We start from the raw sequence: 18,116 nt of genomic DNA on the forward strand, positions 1-18,116 counted from the left end.
ATCTGGCGCGAGATGCCAAACTGGGCATTCTCCTGATTAAGGACTGCACATGTTTATTAATTTAACAGCTTGTCTTCGGCTCTCCCCATCTGCTCGTTTCCAATGGCTACTTGCCCTAAAATTATTTTAGAAGGAAAAGTGTATCCAAACAAATTTGTGGAAGGTGATCTGGTTCCAAGAGTCGAAGGGGCTGCTGTGTCAGACCGGAACAGGGAGTGTGTCTGAATGTGGCAGCCATTTTCTCCGGGAAATGCTCACGCCCACTGGGAAAATGACCCCGTCTGCCCATGAAGCCTTAGCTCAAAGGAGTGAGTCATGCAGCGCCTCCCTGCAGGCTTTGATTTCTTTAGAAATGCAGGCTTCTCTTTGTTCCTCCAAGAATTGGTAGTTCATGCTTACAACAGAAGGAAACATATTTCTTCTGCCCCTTTTTGGGGTCTGTGCGCAAACAAGCCAGGGTACCGCACAAAGGAAGGCACATCCTTCAAAGAAGTCAGTGGAAAGGAGCTAATTGGGACACTTTAAAAGGCAGTGAGAACGAATGCCCGTTTTGTCACCATGGCAAGCATGGAGTTAGAAAAGCAGCGAATGTCCTTTGCTGAATTCTTCCCCTTTGGCTGTGAAAAAGGCATCGGACTTTCCGTGGCCTGGGGGCGAGGGGACGGGTCAAGCATAGGCAAAATTATGACCTTGTCACATCACTAACTTTAATGCATCAGAACAGCAGCATGTTCATTCTGGGCCTCCTGTCTAGATAGGATCATGGCTTTAGAAGAAGAAACAGAAGTGTTTGTTTTTATACACCACTTTTCACTGTAAGTCTCCAAGCGGCTTCCATTCGCCTTCCCTTTCCTCTCCCCACAACAGACACCCTGTGGGGTGGGTGAGGCTGAGAGAGCCTTGGTATAACTGAGAGTTGGTTCCTAATTGCTGATTTTCTCTACCCAAAAGAGTCTCAAAGAAGAAGAGTTTGTTCTTATCTGCTGCTTTTCTGTACCCAAAGAGGCTCAAAGCAGCTTCCAATCACCTTCCCATTCCTCTCCCCACAACAGACACCCTGTGGGGTGGGTGAGGCTGAGAGAGCCCTGATATCCCTGCTCGGTCAGAACAGCTTTATCAGTTCCATGGCAAGCCCAAGGTCACCCAGCTGGCTTCATGTGGGGGAGCAGGGAATCGAACCCGGCAGGCCAGATTAGGAGCTGCCGCTAGTTATCCCTACACCACCGTGGCTCTTATTGTGACAGCACTCTCTGGCAGGGCCATGCAGTCTGTGCTATGGGCCACATGCTTCCAGGAGCCCCACGGGGTCCCTTCCCACCCCCCAGGGAGCAGGCAACGTAGCTGCTCTCCTCCCCCGTTTCCCTCCTTAAGGACACTTGGACGGCCACCCTTTCCCCTCGTGAGCCCCAGTCTGGCTGCTCCCACTGCAACTGTGTCCTGCTAGGGCCACGGAAATCCTTAAACTGGCTGTGGTGCTACAGCCCGCGAATCCTGAAACCATTCTGCTCACTGGTACTGAATGCTGGCCCTTTTTTCGGGGCTCTGTCGTGATCTGAGCCTTACAGGCTGGCTTGCCCCACTCAGCAAGCAAGACAGGAGGTGTCACAAACAGCCCGGAGGGGCTGGTCAAAGGGAGGGGGAAACGGGTAGAAATCCAGGCCACCGTCTCCAGGAGCACCGCGAAGGTCTGAGGACAGCAACAATCATTTGGAGGCAGAAGACTGTCGGATTGTTAGTTCAAGATTTGCTGCAGGTTCAGTGGGACAGAACCGAGAGTCGGTTTGCTGAAGATTAAATCCCTCCAATTATACCAAAAGGACTAACTTAACGAGGGGCATCGAGAAGCCAAATAATGTAGCTGTTGTTAATTTGATCCGTAACGATTTTCAGCAACGGATTTCAGACGAGCAGATATCCAAGGCAGAGAAGCTTTGGCGAAAATCAAATGTGAAAATAATACTTCAGAGAAATCGGGATTTTTCCCTCCCTGGCACGTCAAATAAGCCGCAAGAAGTTACATACAGCCGTGTACAGAATGTAAGAAAAATATTAACTGGAGTAAATGTAATAGTGCTGGGCCTTATTTTTTAAAAAGCAGGTGGTGGTGGGGGGAGAGAGAAATGGAGATTCAGATGTGAGGGTTAGCAAAGGGTCAGACAGACTGGGGTCTCCCATACGGGCATAAAAACTACAAGGCAAAACAGAGAAATGCTGAATATTGCAAAAGGCTTCTATTCTACACCGCTGAGAAAGCGTTACCTTCCTTTGACTCAAAAAAGGTTTGAAAGAAGCAATAAAGTAGTTCATTTACCAGCAAATCAACTGAAAAACAAACAGCATAAAAGAGTTATTCCACCTCCCAGGAAGGATGACGGCGATAAAACTGCCTCCAGAGAAACTCCGCTGCATGAATATGGGCACGACACCGGCGGTCCTGTCCCATCAGCGGACCGAAACATTATCAGGCATTTCTTGACAAAGGGGTGAGCACCCAGGGCTAAACAACAGGATGTAGTTGCACAAAGCAACTCCATTACAGCGAAAGTTTCCTGCTCCCCTGGATGGAAACAAAGCTCTAAGGCAGGGGTAGTCAAACTGCAGACCTCCAGATGTCCATGGACTACAATTCCCAGGAGCCCCGGCCAGCATTCGCTGGCAGGGGCTCCTGGGAATTGTAGTCCATGGACATCTGAGGGCTGCAGTTTGACTGCCCCTGCTCTAAGGGTTTTGTCCAGGGAGGCAAGAGGGCTGTTTGTATTTTCCATCTGCTTGTGCAGATTATGTTTTATTGCTGTTCTGCTTTTACTGTTCTTACGGAGGCTTTCCGCTGCAGGCCATTCTGCGAGAGGAAGAAGCGGAACAGCATCAAAGATATAAATCGGCAGAAGGGCTGCCAAAAGCAGAGGCTTGGCAAGCCCAAGGAGGCAGGTGACATGTCTTGCATGTGACAGGACACGCCTGAGCCCTGTACATGGTTGTGCATGAATTTTGCATCATTGGAACCAGTCCAGCAGCCCTTGTTCTCTGCGACATGTATGTATGTATGTATGTATGTATGTATGTATGTATGTATGTATGTATGTATGTATGTATGTATGTATGTATGTATGTATGTATGTATGTAGTGCTTAGACTTATTACCCACCACTCCCGAACCCGTTCATGGTGGGTTACAATCTGTCCATTTAAAAACCCAGTAAAAACCCCATTAAAACAATTCCAGCCACAGAGACAATAAAACAGACTCCTGAGAACCATGGCGTTCTTCAACCTCCCCCCCCCCCCAATCCATATAGAGGAGCGGGAAGAGGGAGCACGGATGACAATGCTAAATGCTCACCCTCTTAGCACATCAAATCTATCGCCATGCAGGCCTCAACCATAAACCTGGTGGAAGAGCTCCGTAAGGAAGAAGAAAAAGACCAAGAAAAAGAAGGAAAAGGAGTCTCAAGGAGGCTTCCATTCGCCTTCCCTTCCTCTCCCCACAACAGACGTCCTGTGAGGGAGGCGGGGCTGAGAGAGCCCCGACTGGCCCATGTGGAGGAGCGGGGAATCAATCCCAGTTCTTCAGATTAGAGGCTGCCGCTCTTAACCGCCACCCCTAGCGGCCTCCCCGATATGAGTGTGACGGTGATTGTGGCGATTGTGAGAGCTCATCCTCCCTTGCTCAGCTGTCCAGACCATGCAGAACCTTTTGACTCCCCTAAAGCAGAGACCTCTCTGTCAGCCTCCACGGAAACAGAAGCACAGCTGGGGAGAAAAATCCAATTGTTTACTGAACGGCCCCAGGAGTGCTGAAAGCAGGGAGACCAACGGGGCTGCCAAGGCTCCCCTCCTCGCATTCTGTTAAAAGCTGTGTTGACTCACAGCAGCATCACACGTGTCGTGCCACCCCCCAGGACAGGGGCAGCTTCCCTGGCCAACCAATGTCCCCTAGGAATTCTGCCCATCTCGCCATGGCTGTGTTGGTCAAACTCAGAGGAGGAGATGGCCTGGGAGTGGATCACACAAACTCTTTGGTTCATTCTGAGCAGCTGCGGACACCTGCTGACCGGTCTGCAGTGGAGTTTTGCAAAACTGTGCATGCACAAGGATGACACAAATTCACAACTGACTGGCGGGCATAGTCGCTAAGGACGACTCAGACAAACACCAAAGCCTAACATTTTATTGAAACACGACAGTTATTTAGGGCTGCTTTGCATGATCTTAAATTGTAAACTTAAACAATTATTTGCGGAGCAGGACGTTACGGACCGAGGACGGGGGCGGCAGGAGAACTGCACCGGGCTTGAGAATGTGCCTGCCTGAAAAGCCACCTGGGCTGTGCTGCTTGGGGGGGAAGCGACACGGTGGAAGAATCTTGTTGAACTTCAATGAACTAGAGATCCCGCCATCGAGAAGCCAGCTCCCTGTTTGCGACCAGTGAACAAGACGCAAACTAAACCGGTGGGCGACTGAGCACCCCTGTGGTCCGCTGGGCAGCTTGTGACAGTGACGGAGGAGGCTGAGGAACCGGAGCAGGGCATGTCCGGCAGCCACACAGCAGCGCAAGGAGAAGCACACAGGTCAGTGCAGATTCCCGGTCTGGCTCGTGGTCGGCCGTTCAGTGGCCGTGACGTTCCATCCGTCCTGGAAAGAGACACATCGATGAATCCTGTTCACAAACGGGATCCGACTGCAGGTGGCTTCAAGCACTCCATAAGTGAGGATGAGCTAGCTGGGGTAGTCAAACTGCGGCCCTCCAGGTGCCCATGGACTACAATTCCCATGAGTCCCTGCCAGCGAATGCTGGAAGGGGCTCATGGGAATTGTAGTCCATGGGCACCTGGAGGGCCGCAGTTTGACTACCCCTGAGCTAGGGTCTGAAAGAGCAGCACCACCAATTCCTTTCTCTCCAGGTTCCCACACAACATCCCACCCTTGAAGATTCCCCAGAGGTCATCTTAAGGTTCGGCTGACCCACCTTTACCGGGGAGCTGAACTGAAAAGTCGCCTGCCGTTTCTTTGGCTGCTCCATTGGGCCTGGGGTCCAATCCTGCAAACCAAAGGTGGACAGAAGTGTTTGGACAGCTGTAAGAGCAGTGGGAAAGGAAGGCCGGGGAGGGGGGGGGGCATTCGTCCATTCATCCGGTTGCCTTCCCCAGCACGTGCTCACCCTACAGGAGAAAGCGGCACCATCATGAAATTATGCCACTAATGTCGTCTCTGTTTGACAGTAAAATCACGCTGGCATAACTCCAAGACTCCTCACTTCCCTGCACTGCCCTGAACCCGATCGATGGGATAGACTGCATGCAAGCAGGCCCACAATGCCCTGACCGGATGGCCCAACCTTGGGTAATATTTGGGTGGGAGGCCTCCAAGAATGTGGGTGGCAGCTCCTCTCGGGGTCATGACTTGGAGGCTGGAGGTGACCAATCATCTCTGAACATCCGTGGCCTGGCTGAAAGACACTCCTCACATCTCCTGGCTACTCGACACAGCATGCGGTAATTGATAGTAAATACTGCACACAATGGTTGAGGAAGGAAGGGATGCTAAGGTGAGACGGGGCTATGAGGGAGATACCTGTTGCTGTGACTTTTGAGGGCATGCACGCTTCCTGTTTTGTTTACCTGTGTGGCGTCCGCTGGGCCTGTATCCACAGGGGGTAGACGGGCGTTCCTGGCTGAGTTGTGTCCTGAAGCAAAAGGTCGGTGAGTATTCTGAGAAGACGAAGACCGACACACTGTTCCTCTGCTTGTTTTCAGGCTCGGCTGCTTGGCAAAGGGCCGTTCTCCAGGCTTCCCGTCACCACAGTTCTGTGTTCTAATTGCGCACACCCAAAGTCCAGAGAAACAGAGCTCTGTAGTGGCATGTAGGGTGGATGAGGAAGACAGGACAGCCAGAGGAGAGGTAGAGCCAGGCAGGGAGGGGCTGGGGAGAGACTGAACCGCCTCCTCCCCCATGACCGAGGCTGGAGGGCAGGGCAACCTCGGGCTCTGCCCTTTGGAAGTCGGGCCCCACACTCAGTTTCCGAAGGGGCTCTCTGTAACGAAGACGGTGCTAGGGAAACATGACAGAAGGCCCCTTGGAGATTGAGAATTAGCAGCGTATTCTTTTGGATTCTGACTCACAAAAGTTTAATACAGGGGTAGTCAACCTGCGCCCCTCCAGATGTCCATGGACTACAATTCCCATGAGCCCCTGGGAATTCATGGGAATTGTAGTCCATGGACATCTGGAAGGCCGCACTACCCTTGGCTTTATCCTGCTTGCATACTTAAACCTTCTGATGGGGCCCCTCTCCCTGTGTCCAGAGCAGAGGTACGTCAACGCAACTCTGGCCTTGCAACCCTCCACAGTCCACCCTCTCAATGTATCGATGCCACTTGAAGACATTTTGGTTTGCCCAGACTTCACTTCCGGCTTCCTTGTCCATTCCTTCGTCCCTTAGAAGTGCCTTGACACAAAGACCCCGAGTGGCGGAACCGTTTCCGCCTCTTGCTTAAGGAACGTGACACAAATTTCTGCAACTGCCGGTGTAACCTTAGGATCTGTATCGCTCAATAAAAAAGGTATTAGCTCAGACGCAGAGAATCCAGGCAAATCAATTAAAAGAGGAGTAATGTAATGAAATCCAAGAGCCTCATGAAAGGAACATTACCAGCGCCTATGCGCCAGGGAATCAATGGCACCGGGGGATATACACACAGGCCCTTATTGAAGAAGGTAACTTAATATATCTCCCTTTCATAACGACAGAAGGGTTGGCATTTAATCTGGAAAGAAAGAACCTCTTAGAAGGCATGAGATGGTGAAAAATAAAAATATGACAGCAGATACCTTGGGGGAGGAATGCTGAAAAACCAAGAGGAAGACGCATGACAAGCAGAAGCCACTGGGCTAGCATAATCAATCTCTTTAAGACTTTTAAAATTAAGGGCAAAGCCTCCAAATCCCCAGATTCACACAACATATCTGAGGCTGCACCAAGAGGGTTTTCACAGGTCTCTTCATGTGTGTCTCCTGATCTGGATATGACTTTTAGCCACTCAACCAATTTGAGAAGCTGCTGTGGGAATCTGCCAGGTAAGAAGGCAGCAGACCAGATTTCACTGCCCCGGAAAAGCCCTGCATGGTTGCCCTGAAATCCAAATCAGGTTTTCATTTACACCAGTGTTACCTTCAGTTTCCCAGAAAGAATACACATAAAAGTCGACAAAGTTTATTTCATCAGGGGAATTATTACGCCGGGCCTTTCCTGAGTCTCTAGGGTGAGAGATGTGGTTTTGAGCTGGAAAGACTTCCTGAAATTGTGGAGAATTCTTCTAGGATTTTTTAAATTTGCGAGGTCCATTTTCTGGGCAAGTGGTCAGACATTGCCCTACGTGGTTCTGTGTTTCCACTGAAGAAGCTAGAATTTGGTGAACTTTACATGTACTCTTTGTGAGAAATCATAACCTATAAAAACCTTATGGGCCTCCTGACAATGTGCCAAGCCTCTGATTGGCTCTCACTGGGGGACAAGACCCCAATAGAGTGATGGCACTCCCACACTAAGGGCCAATCAGAGGCTCTTCCCTGTCCCCCTCCTCGTTTGTGATGCTTTCCGGCACTTGCCATAAGGAGAAAGAGCCAGCAGGACGTAAGCTGGGGAGCTGGGAACAGATGTCCTGCTGTACAGTCTCTTGACCAGGGGTTGTCAAACTGCGCCTCTCCAGATGTCCATGGACTACAATTCCCATGAGCCCCTGCCAGCATTCGCTGGCAGGGGCTCATGGGAATTGAAGTCCATGGACATCTGGAGGGGCGCAGTTTGACTACCCCTGCTCTTGACCATCGGGAATTGGAGGGGCATCCGGCCATGTAGGCCCAGCGGCCCACCTTACTGGCAGAAGCCTTCCATCACCTGCCTTTCAATGGCCAGTCTTCAAAACGGGCCTTCCTACTAGCTGAATATAATATTTCTGCAAAAAAGAAATCCTGATTATGATTTCTATCCAGGGCTTTTTCAGCACAGTAATCTCTGGTCTGTTGTGTTATCTCCACACACTGTGCAAGCCCCTTGTTGTTTTTTATGCTGTCAGATAAGGGCGCCTGGTACTCCTGGCTGTCTTATTTCATGAAACCCTGAAGCTGTACGGTTTGTTAGCTCTAAGGATTATGCTGGAAAATTAACTGGGAATACTGTTCTTGCAGCCAAAAGCTTGGCTGCTATTAAATGGAAATTAGGCAAGATACTCCCTACCTATGAGAGTGAGGCTTTAGGAGCTAGCATAACTGTGAAATTTAATAGGTTGTGCTCCAATTTGACAGCACCCTTAAGAAAAGATAATTCTATATACATCTGGGAAATGCTGGGTTGACCAAAGCAATTGAAATAACGTTGGCCTGGGTTCAACCCCCTATAACAGGTACTGGAATGCATGGGTTTTGAGTAGGGATGGGCATGAACCAAATTTCACATGAAAACAGACCAGTTCGTGCCTCACAAACTGAGGTTCGGGAGAGGCATCTCCCCCAAACTTTTTCTGTACATATGTCTAGTTTGAGGATTTGGCTGGTAGCTATTTCAGGCACACCTTCCCCACCGTCAGGCTAAAATGGCTCCTGCTTTGATATTGGGGGGGGGGGGGGAGCAAAAAGGACTGCTAAAACGGCTGTCAGTCATTTCAGGCTGACAGCAGATAGGTGTTCCTGTCCTCCTGTCAGTCTAAAATGGCCACAAGCCATTTCAGTAATCGATTTCACTCTCCTCCACTTAGGAGTGGGGGAAGCAAAACGGTCTGCTCAATAGACGGCCATCCTTTTTCGCCTGACAGCACGGTGCATGCGTCTACCTGCTTTCAGCATGAAATGTCTGGCAGCCATTTTAGCCACCCCCCTTGCTTCCCTTTGCTGGGGGCTAAGTAAGGGCCATGTGGGGGCAAAGTCCCCCGAGGAGTAAAAAGGTGGAACCAGGTGATGAGTCACCTGGAGCCTCCACGGATGATGCGCCAGCCCTTCAGGAAGGCCTCTACCCACGGCTATCCGTGGGTCTGAGGACAAACCAACCAACCAACACTTCATTTACAGTCATTTAGACCAGAGCAATAAACTCTGGGATATCAAAATGCGGAGCAAAATGTGGAATGCATTTAAAACTCAGAAACTTGTGTTTGAGGAGGATTTTTCATAGTGTCTCACAATAGCATGACACTAGTTTTTTAGATGTGCGGAATGGGCCTCATTTCCCCTCACCTGTTACAGAATGAATGGTCCAAGGTCACCTGGTGAGCTTCATTGCTAAGCCAGAACGGTGAGTGTTTTGTTTTGGGTTTTTTTTTTTTTGCTGAATAGTGGTCCACTCCATAGCTCCCTCCCCTAAACTTAAAGTTCGTAGTTCCTTAGGAGGAAATGTCAGTGGCGTAGATACCTGTTGATCTGGCTACCACTAATGAAGTAAAACACGGAGGTTGGTGGGTGGGACAGAGCATGGAACGGAGAACAGAGATCGAAATCCTAGAGTGACTCCTGTGCCTTGGTTTCTAGCAGGGGTAGTCAAACTGCGGCCCTCCAGATGTCCATGGACTACAATTCCCAGGAGCCCCCTGCCAGCATTCGCTGGCAGGGGGCTCCTGGGAACTGTAGTCCATGGACATCTGGAGGGCCGCAGTTTGACTACCCCTGGTTTCTAGTTTGATTTGGAAAATCCATCAACCTCCGCTTGATCTACCTGCTGGCCCCGAATGTTGTAATTATGATATATCAACGGTGCTGCTATGTTCTTTGCACGCAACGCTTATAAATGGCTGGCTGTACCCAAATGGTCTGAGGGACTGTTTAACTCCATATGCTCTTCCCCGAGCTATCGGTTCTGCGAATTCTAATAGGTTGGTGTTCCCCAGCCCACGTGAAACACACCTGGCCCCAACCAGGCACAGGGTCTTTTCGGTCCTGCCCCCGACCTGGTGGAATGAGGCCATGGAAGAGCTGAGGGTCCTGCCAGAGCTACCACAGTTCCGCAGGGCCAGCAAGACGGGGGTCTTCCGCCAGGCAGGTGGTTGAGGCCAGGGTAAGGAAGATCTAAATGGCCTCTCCTCCAAATGTTTTAATCTTGAAACATCAACTTCTTAAAACACCTACACTTACTTCGGAGTCCTGGGCCCAGGTTAATTGGTGGAGCTAAATGGGGTTATGGGCGGGGGGGGGCTTGGAATTTTTACAGATGTGTTTGTGATTTTATTCTGTTTTTATTATCTTGTTGTGAACTGCCATAAGTCGGCTGGCCGGAGAGTGGCGGTCAATAAGTCTAATTGAACAGTTGAAGACGTGAACAGTTGTGCAGGGCCTGCAAAAGGGAGCTCTCTGCCAGGCATGTGGTTGAGGTCCACCTGGACCACTGCTTCCCACTGCCCCCCCCCAGGCCCCCTCCTACGACAACCACTAGAAACGCGCCCAACCCACTGGGCCTCAGTATGAGTTGAATCCAACGCTCTACGCTGCATCCCACTGTTCTATACTGTTGTTATCACTATGCGAATGTTATTGTTATCACCACATTGTTATTACAAATGGAGGTAATTTTATCGTTCTTGTTTCATGTAAACCGTCCTGAGCCTTCGAGGAGGGTGGCATATAACCACAATAATAAATAAATAATTATAAATGCATATAACATAAATAAAAGAAGACATAAGTGTACAAACCTTCAAACCAGTCCCATGAGGAAAGAGTGTGTGGAGGAATCGAAGGGTAGGGAAAGAAGAATTATGTGACCAAACCGACCCCTCAAAGAACAAAGAATAAGCCCGGGTCTCCCCCTCCCCTCAACCCAGCAAAACCATCAATGGAAGATGCGGTGGTTTTATGGCTGCCTGAGAAAGCCCCCCCCCCCCCAGTTGCCCTTGGGGTGGATCTGCATAGGAATCAGCATAAACAATCCCATAAAATACCGGCCACAGAGTAATGTTTACTCTCCTGGAAGTAGGTTTCAACTACTGTTTAATGGCGCTTCATATGTGCAGTTAATGCTTTTTTAAAAATATATATTTTTAATTAATGGGGAGCAACAGAAATATAACCAGCATTAATTGCGAGCATTGATTCAGTGCCTGGCTCTCTTTGGAGATGAGGATGTTCCCGCCCAGGAGCGCTGGGCTGAGGTAATTACCTCATAATGGATAGTGACACTAATGCGCCAGTAAACTAGGCGGGTTTACACACTCCTCAGCGCTACTCTCCGTGTACAGAGGGACAGAGGGAAATGCATTGCCGACGTATATAACGCGGGTAAATGTCAGCTGGGGTGAAATTTAAAAATAACTACCTCAAAACCAAATGCGGTGGTTATGAATAAAACTGCCAGCCGTTGAAAAGTGGTGTGCATTCGCAGCGGAAGCCCCCCGAGCATAATCATTTACTCGTCATGCGCAGAAGCAACGCACTTATTTATGGACACTCTGCTTATTGGGAGCGGTTTCACAGGCGGCAGGCAGGCAGGCAGGCCTCAGGGCCTCAGGGCCAAAGCAGAAATGCCGGTCAGAGATGTAAATAAGCAGGGTTGCCAGCTCCAGGTCTGAAAGGACCTGGCAATTTGGTGATTGGAGACTGAGGAAAGTGGGGGTTCGGGAGGGGAGGGGCTTTGTTGGGGAATAATGCCATAAGAGTCCACCTTCCAAAGAGGCCATGTCTCCTGGAGGACTGATCGCGGTTACTTGGAGATAATTTGTAACCCTAGGAGGTCTCCAGCTACCACCTGGAGGTTGGCAACCCTAGCAGATGGGTCAGCTATCTTTATGTATGTGCGCCTAGAAATACTGTCAATTCCCCACGACAGGGGAATTCTAACCCCCATTCCCAATGGCGACAGAGCAGGGGTGGCCAAGCCATGGCTCTCCAGATGTCCATGGACTTCAGTACCCATGAGCCCCTGCCAGCTTCTGGAAGGGTCTCGTGGGAACTGTAGTCCGTGGACATCTGGAGAGCCACAATTTGGCCCCTCCTGTAATACAGCAATGTACTTGGCAGCTCTTCCAACACCTGGACACAGCCCATGGTTTACACCAGAGGTAGTCAAACTGCGGCCCTCCAGATGTCCATGGACTACAATTCCCAGGAGCCCCTGCCAGCGAATGCTGGCAGGGGCTCATGGGAATTGTAGTCCATGGACATCTGGAGGGCCGCAGTTTGACTACCCCTGATTTACACAGAAGGAAAGCTTCTGCCCGGCTGGAAAAGCCACACCTGGGAGCCCTCTGGCTACCTGAAAACCTTCCAGGGGCAGCAGGGCTCAAAGCAATGGGGTTGTTTGTGGAGGTTCAGCTTCGGGCTCTGATAAAGAGCCAACCTGAGCTTCTTTCCTGTCCCCATGACTTTAGGAGTATCGGTGTTATCTTCTAACATGCTATTTAATTAAGCTGAAAATTAAACAGATACGAAAAAGCCGGAAGCACTGTCCTTTGAACCGAGCCCTCCGCACTATCAAATTGTTGGAGGAACTCGGAGGTTTTGAACCAGTCCAGGCACCTGGAGCTTCCATCAAACTCTACCTCCCCCCTGCCAATCCGCTGTGGCCAATTGTTCAGAATTTTCAAGATATCCCGAAGACTGTGGGGAGCGTCACAATTCTCCGGCATCGAAGCCCCCTCACAGAGGAAGGGCCCATAGCAACGGTCTTCCATGGCCGTGTTGACTGTTTTTCTTCGCAACTGTGAGAGAGTCACAAGCATTTGCTGATTAGCCTCAAAGAATACTTAGATCCTGAGAACACGGCAGGAGAGCTCAAAACACAAACCGCACCATGATGAAAGGATTCGGCACAAGCCCTTCTAAGAAGCCACACAAGAAATGAAGAAGACCATGTTGAAGATCTAATTGAAAGGACATCTGTGCCTCGGGACATGGGATCGTGCGCCGCAATCATGCTCCGGCTCGTTAATTAACGTCTTCCGAGAGGACGGATAACTCACCCTTAAATGACTGCCTCTCCAGATCAGAGTCCAAAGGAATTGGAGGTGCGATGTAGGAGACCTGGCCGTGGTGTGCCTGCCCTGTGGACAAACAAAAAATATGAGCTTCCTGCAGTCATGCGGCAAGGACCTCATCTCAACACAGAACGAAAACATAGCAAGTCATAATTAAATTTGAACTAATTGTCCAGGACTCCCTTGGTGTTCCGCTCTCCATTTTAACCTTACGACCGTGAGGTAGATTAGGCTGAGAAGTTATGATTCACAATCGCCAGCAACGTTCCATGATAGGATTCAGAACCAGTGCCCATTATGCACATGTAGGATAATGCACTTCAGAAGTAGATTAACATGTTCCACACAGGAAAATTCAGCTGCAAAAGCACACTGAAAGCTTGATAGCGACAGTACGGCTATTCCTGTGAGGGTAGACACAGCCCTTCAGTGGCTACTCTCATTCCTGCTGAATCGGACGCAGAGGGTTGCAGGGGGAGAGGTGCTGCCTCGCCCCTTCTGACTCCCTTGTGGAGTCCCTCAGGGGGTAATGCTCTCCCCTACACTTTTGAACATCTTTATGAGCCCTCTGGCTCAGCTGGTGTGGAGTTTTGGACTGGGTTGTCATCAATATGCAGATGACATCTAGCTCTACCTCCTGATGGATGGCCACCTGGACTCCCCCCTGGAATTATTTGCCAGATGTTTGGAAGCCATCGCTGGGTGGCTTGAGCAGAGTCATCTGAAACTCAACCCCTCCAAGATGGCGGTCCTATGGCTCATGAGGAAGTGGGCAGGCCAGGAAGCATGTTTGCTGAACCTGGCTGGGATGGAAATTAGCATCACACCCTGGGCCAGGAATTTGGTGGATGATTCTTGAAACCTCCCTTTCTATGGAGGCGCAAATCAGGAGTGTCGCCTGCCGGGCATTTTGCCAGTTGAAGCTACTAGTGCCCTACCTGTCCCCAGAGCACCTGGTCATGGTGATCCATGCAATCGTCCCCTCCAGAATTGATTTCTGTAACTCGCTCTACGTTGGCCTGCCCTTGTCCTTGACCTGGAAATTGCAGCTGGTACAAAATGCAGCTGCTAGAGTCCTCACAGGTTCCTGGAGGGCTCATATCCAACCAGTAGTAAGGCAGCTGCACTGGTTGCCAGTCATGGCCTGGATCAGTGTCAAGGTTTTGGTTTTGACTTTTAAGGCCTTACACGGTCTGGGACTCATCTTATGCCCCCCGCAGAGTGTTACACTCCAACTTATTGGTAATTCCCAGCCTCTGGGACGTTTGTCTGGCCTCGACTAGGGCCAGAGATTTTTTGTCCTGGCCTTGAATGAGCTCCCAGAAGAGCTGAGGCCCCTGCAAGGACTTTCTGTGTTTTGTAGGGCCTGTATGATGGAGGTTTAGACCATCTGCAGGGGAGTCGGCATCTAATAGTTGTCCCTGAGGCACAGGGAGGGTAAATTGTCGGTCGAGAGGGAGGGGAGGGTTTTTCTGCCAGGATACTTGTTTTAATGGGGGGTTAAGGATTTAATGGGGGGGGTTGTTTGTATATAACCCGCAGCGAGACGGCTTATCCAATAGCAGCGGGCAATAAATCTAAGTAATTATTATTATTATTATAACTATCCAATGTGCGCATAATGGGCCAGTCTCCCAGATCAGCAGTTTCACAGCTATTTTTGGAGGGGTGAACAAGTACAAATTTACTTGGTTTTTGGAACTCTGGGCAAACTGTTGGCGCCCATTGAGTCCAGCATCCCATTTTCTGCAATGGCCAATCAGGTGGTTTTGAGAAACCAACAAACATCACACAAAGGGAGCTGCCTCCGGCCCCCCCACTATGAACCCCAAGCAAGTGGTATTCCGATGGGCACAGCCTTGGCACATGGAGGTTGAATTCCAGCCCTTGACTCTGTCCTCCTTTTTCATCAATCCCTCTAAGATTCGGAGAAACCTGCTCTAGCAAGCATCAGGACACTTTTCATTGGATCAACATGCATATACTGTTAAGGCAAAATGCCAACTAAAGGCAGGGCTGGCCAAACGGTGGCTCTCCAGATGTCCATACTGGCAGGGATTCATGGTAACTGTAGTCCATAGACATCTGGAGAGCCACAGTTTGGCTACCCCTGGACTAAAGTATAACACGGAAGATACTGTTTCCAGGGTCAGATCCTGGCTTCCAAGAGATAAGAGAGAGCAGGGGAAAGGGCAGGAGTAGCAACCCGCTTTCAGAGTCTTTGTGACACTTAGGTCAGGAGACGCTGTCCTAAACCCTACTTTGGAAGCCCAGTCACTATACGTCTCAAGGATTAGTAAGTCATTCTCTCTGTTCTAATCACGAACAGCCCCAGTCCGAAAGGCCAGCACATGTTATTAGGAACCAAGGTTCAGGAATCAGGGCTCAGGATTGCAATGCCACCCTGTCCTTGCCGCCTTGTGCATGATATCTAAGGCCCAACAAATCTGGGTAAAGATGTGCTAGCAGCCCCAAAGTGGGCTAGTCAGCAACCGGATAATATCAATCTACTGGGGTATCGCTAAAGATAATTTGTTTTTGCACATTTGTCTGGCTTTAAGAGACCTGGGAGAGAGCTGGGTATTTATTTATTTGGTACATTTTTATTCCACCTTTCCCCCAAGGATCTCAGCCAATGTTCTTTCTAATGTTTCTTTCCCTACCAAGTGGAGCAGCTCATATCCTGAGCAGAATAGAACTGCGGTAACCTTAAAATGGGCTTCCTGGGCTCGTGAGTGGCCCCTCACATGCACAGCTCAGAGGCAACACTGACCTCGGGGCAGCTTACGTTGGCCGCCCCTTCTCCATTTCCCCCTCCCAACAGCCCCGAGAGGAAGGTGAGCCTGTTACAGAATGAATGGCCAAGGTCACCTGGTGAGCTCCACTGCTAAATGAGGGTTTGAAGCTGAGACTCCCTGATCCTAGTTTACCGTTCTAAGGAGAAGAGACAGAGAAAGTATGAAAAGTGGAAGAAACCAAAAAAGGCAGGAAGGCAAGGGCCTTTTCTACATGTAAGGCTTACTCTCAGTTTGGGTCAGTATGGCTTTAATTCAATGGCTGCGCATGTACTCTGCACCTTTCTTTTCTCCGTTTGTTCTTCTTGAAATGTGGAGCATATCCTCTACATACCAATGAGAAAAGCTGTGTTGAGGTCCCAATTCTCCCCCCCCCCAGTGTGGCACATTGTGTCCCCACTGGTCAGTTTTGCACTGGGTGTGGTTATCAAATTTGGGAGGTGAGATTCTTCAGTCCATGCGTACTGTCAGGTAGCTGTTTTAGCAGACAAATCCTCTTTACTCTCCCTCCTTCATTGGTGTAGAAACTCATGTTTTTTTCACTATCGGGAAAAGTCTAGTGTTAATGTAAGCTAAATTCTACTCTTGGATCGATCCCAATGAAAACCAATGAGCTCCCCCACTACACTAATGAAGGGGGGAGAGGCACAAGGATTGACCTGTCAGCTAAAATGGCTACCTGGCAGCAACTACAGAGAGAAGTGTCTCCATCTACACACCCCCTGCTCAAACCGGGCCAATGAGGAGAAACCCACCATGCTGCACAATGCAAGCAGTGGAGGAGAAGGAGAAGACAAAGGACAGGAGAGGAGAAAATGTATGTTTATGAATCACCTTTGCCTTGAGAGGGAATAATGGGGGGAAACCACCTAAATAGCATTCTCGAAAACCCCAGAGAAAGAGCAAATGGAAAACAGAGTGCTGAAGGGAGCAAAATCCATGCAGGAGGAAAAAGAAAGCCTGATGCACCTGCAAAGGGAAAGTGAGCCGGATTGCAGAAGGGAAAAATACACCCAATGGGAATGCACAGGAAAGGGGAAAGAAAACACCAGTTCACAAAGGGCCAAGGAGGGGGGAAAAACAGGGTGAAGGGAGATAAATGTAGATAGGTATGTTGAGAAATAAAAACAATCTGATGGATTCACAAGGATTTGCTTCTTAATTAAATATTCTGCTGTGTATTTACATTCAACATAAATGTGTTCATGATGGGACTTATTAATGACAGCCCAATGAAGGTATTAGAGTTGCAAAAAAGAATTCCTGTTCTCCTTTAGAGCACTGACAGATGGCTGGAAGTGGTTGCCATAACTAGTCATTTTCGTCAGCATGCAAACTAGCCAAGGTGTCTCAGCACCTCTTTAAAGACGCTTATTTGGTCGGAATACATCATTTCCCCAACGGGTTAGAGAGAGAGAGAGAGAGAGAGAGAGAGAGAGAGAGAGAGAGATGTAGGCAGAAAGTTATTTATATTAAAAACATGCAGTGATCATTCACCAGCTTTCCACAACAATTTGCATGGCTGTTAATCTCTTCTCTATGTGGGGGTAAAGTTAATGACACATAGATGATGACGACCGTTAGAGTCACCTTCCCCTTTCAAATAATATTTGTGTGATAATAAAAAGTGGTCGCTCCCTCTTGCGAGGCACATCGCAAGTAATTAATATCGCTCCCCATCGACTTCGTGCGGCGGTTCTCCCCCCTGGCCCCCCAAACACTACCCAGAGCAGAGGCCTGATGCCACGTCCGCTTGGATCCTTCCCCGTGACTTTCAGGAGAAGCAACCCCCCTGCCCAGCTTACTCTGCTGGCATAAGCCTACACTGAAGACAGCTCTTCAGGGGAGTAAGACATTCGTAATGCAGTGGAAAAATAGAGTCTGCGAGTAATCCGCTATAATTTCATCCTACTTTCCGAACAAGCAGTACAAGGCGGGGCTGATGGTGATACCCTAATTATTCGCTATCTAGACATCAAACCCTTTTGCCACTCAGAAGTTAAAATTCCAGGCTTTGTAGACTGAGGGATAAATCCAGTCTTCTTTAGTCTGTTTAGTTATCTATCCCAACTTTCCTGGTAGCTCAAGGCATCTTCCGGCAGTAGTTAAAACATATTAAAGCAAAAATAAAGTAGCCAGCTCCAGAACCCTCCCCCTCCTCCCCAGAAAAGATGCCTCCTGTTAATTCCCCCAGTAGCCCTGACAAACTGGTAGCCTCCCATGGCTCTCCAAGGATAACTGCAATGGATCCTCATGGACTGGAGGCCATGGAAAGGAGACAATCCTGCATCCATCCCATTGGTCACCCCAGTGTCAGGATCCTCTAAATCCTTGGAGAAGGCCTTCTCAACCAGGCTTCCATGAAGCCCTG

The 18,116-nt window shown here is 49.4% G+C and overlaps 1 protein-coding gene across 16 annotated transcripts in view; it reads right to left on the reverse strand.

The window, feature by feature from the left end:
* The window catches only part of ADGRL3 (adhesion G protein-coupled receptor L3), an 808,020-nt gene that overhangs the window by 239,791 nt on the left and 550,113 nt on the right, over positions 1–18,116 (reverse strand). For all 16 annotated transcript variants that reach the window (XM_077346366.1, XM_077346369.1, XM_077346357.1 and 13 more), the window contains exon 7: positions 12,936–13,016. In XM_077346366.1, the coding sequence (XP_077202481.1) occupies positions 12,936–13,016 (81 nt within the window). The remainder of the gene's footprint in view (positions 1–12,935; positions 13,017–18,116) is intronic.

This window comes from Paroedura picta, chromosome 7, assembly GCF_049243985.1.
Source record: "Paroedura picta isolate Pp20150507F chromosome 7, Ppicta_v3.0, whole genome shotgun sequence".
Taxonomy (NCBI): domain Eukaryota; kingdom Metazoa; phylum Chordata; class Lepidosauria; order Squamata; family Gekkonidae; genus Paroedura; species Paroedura picta.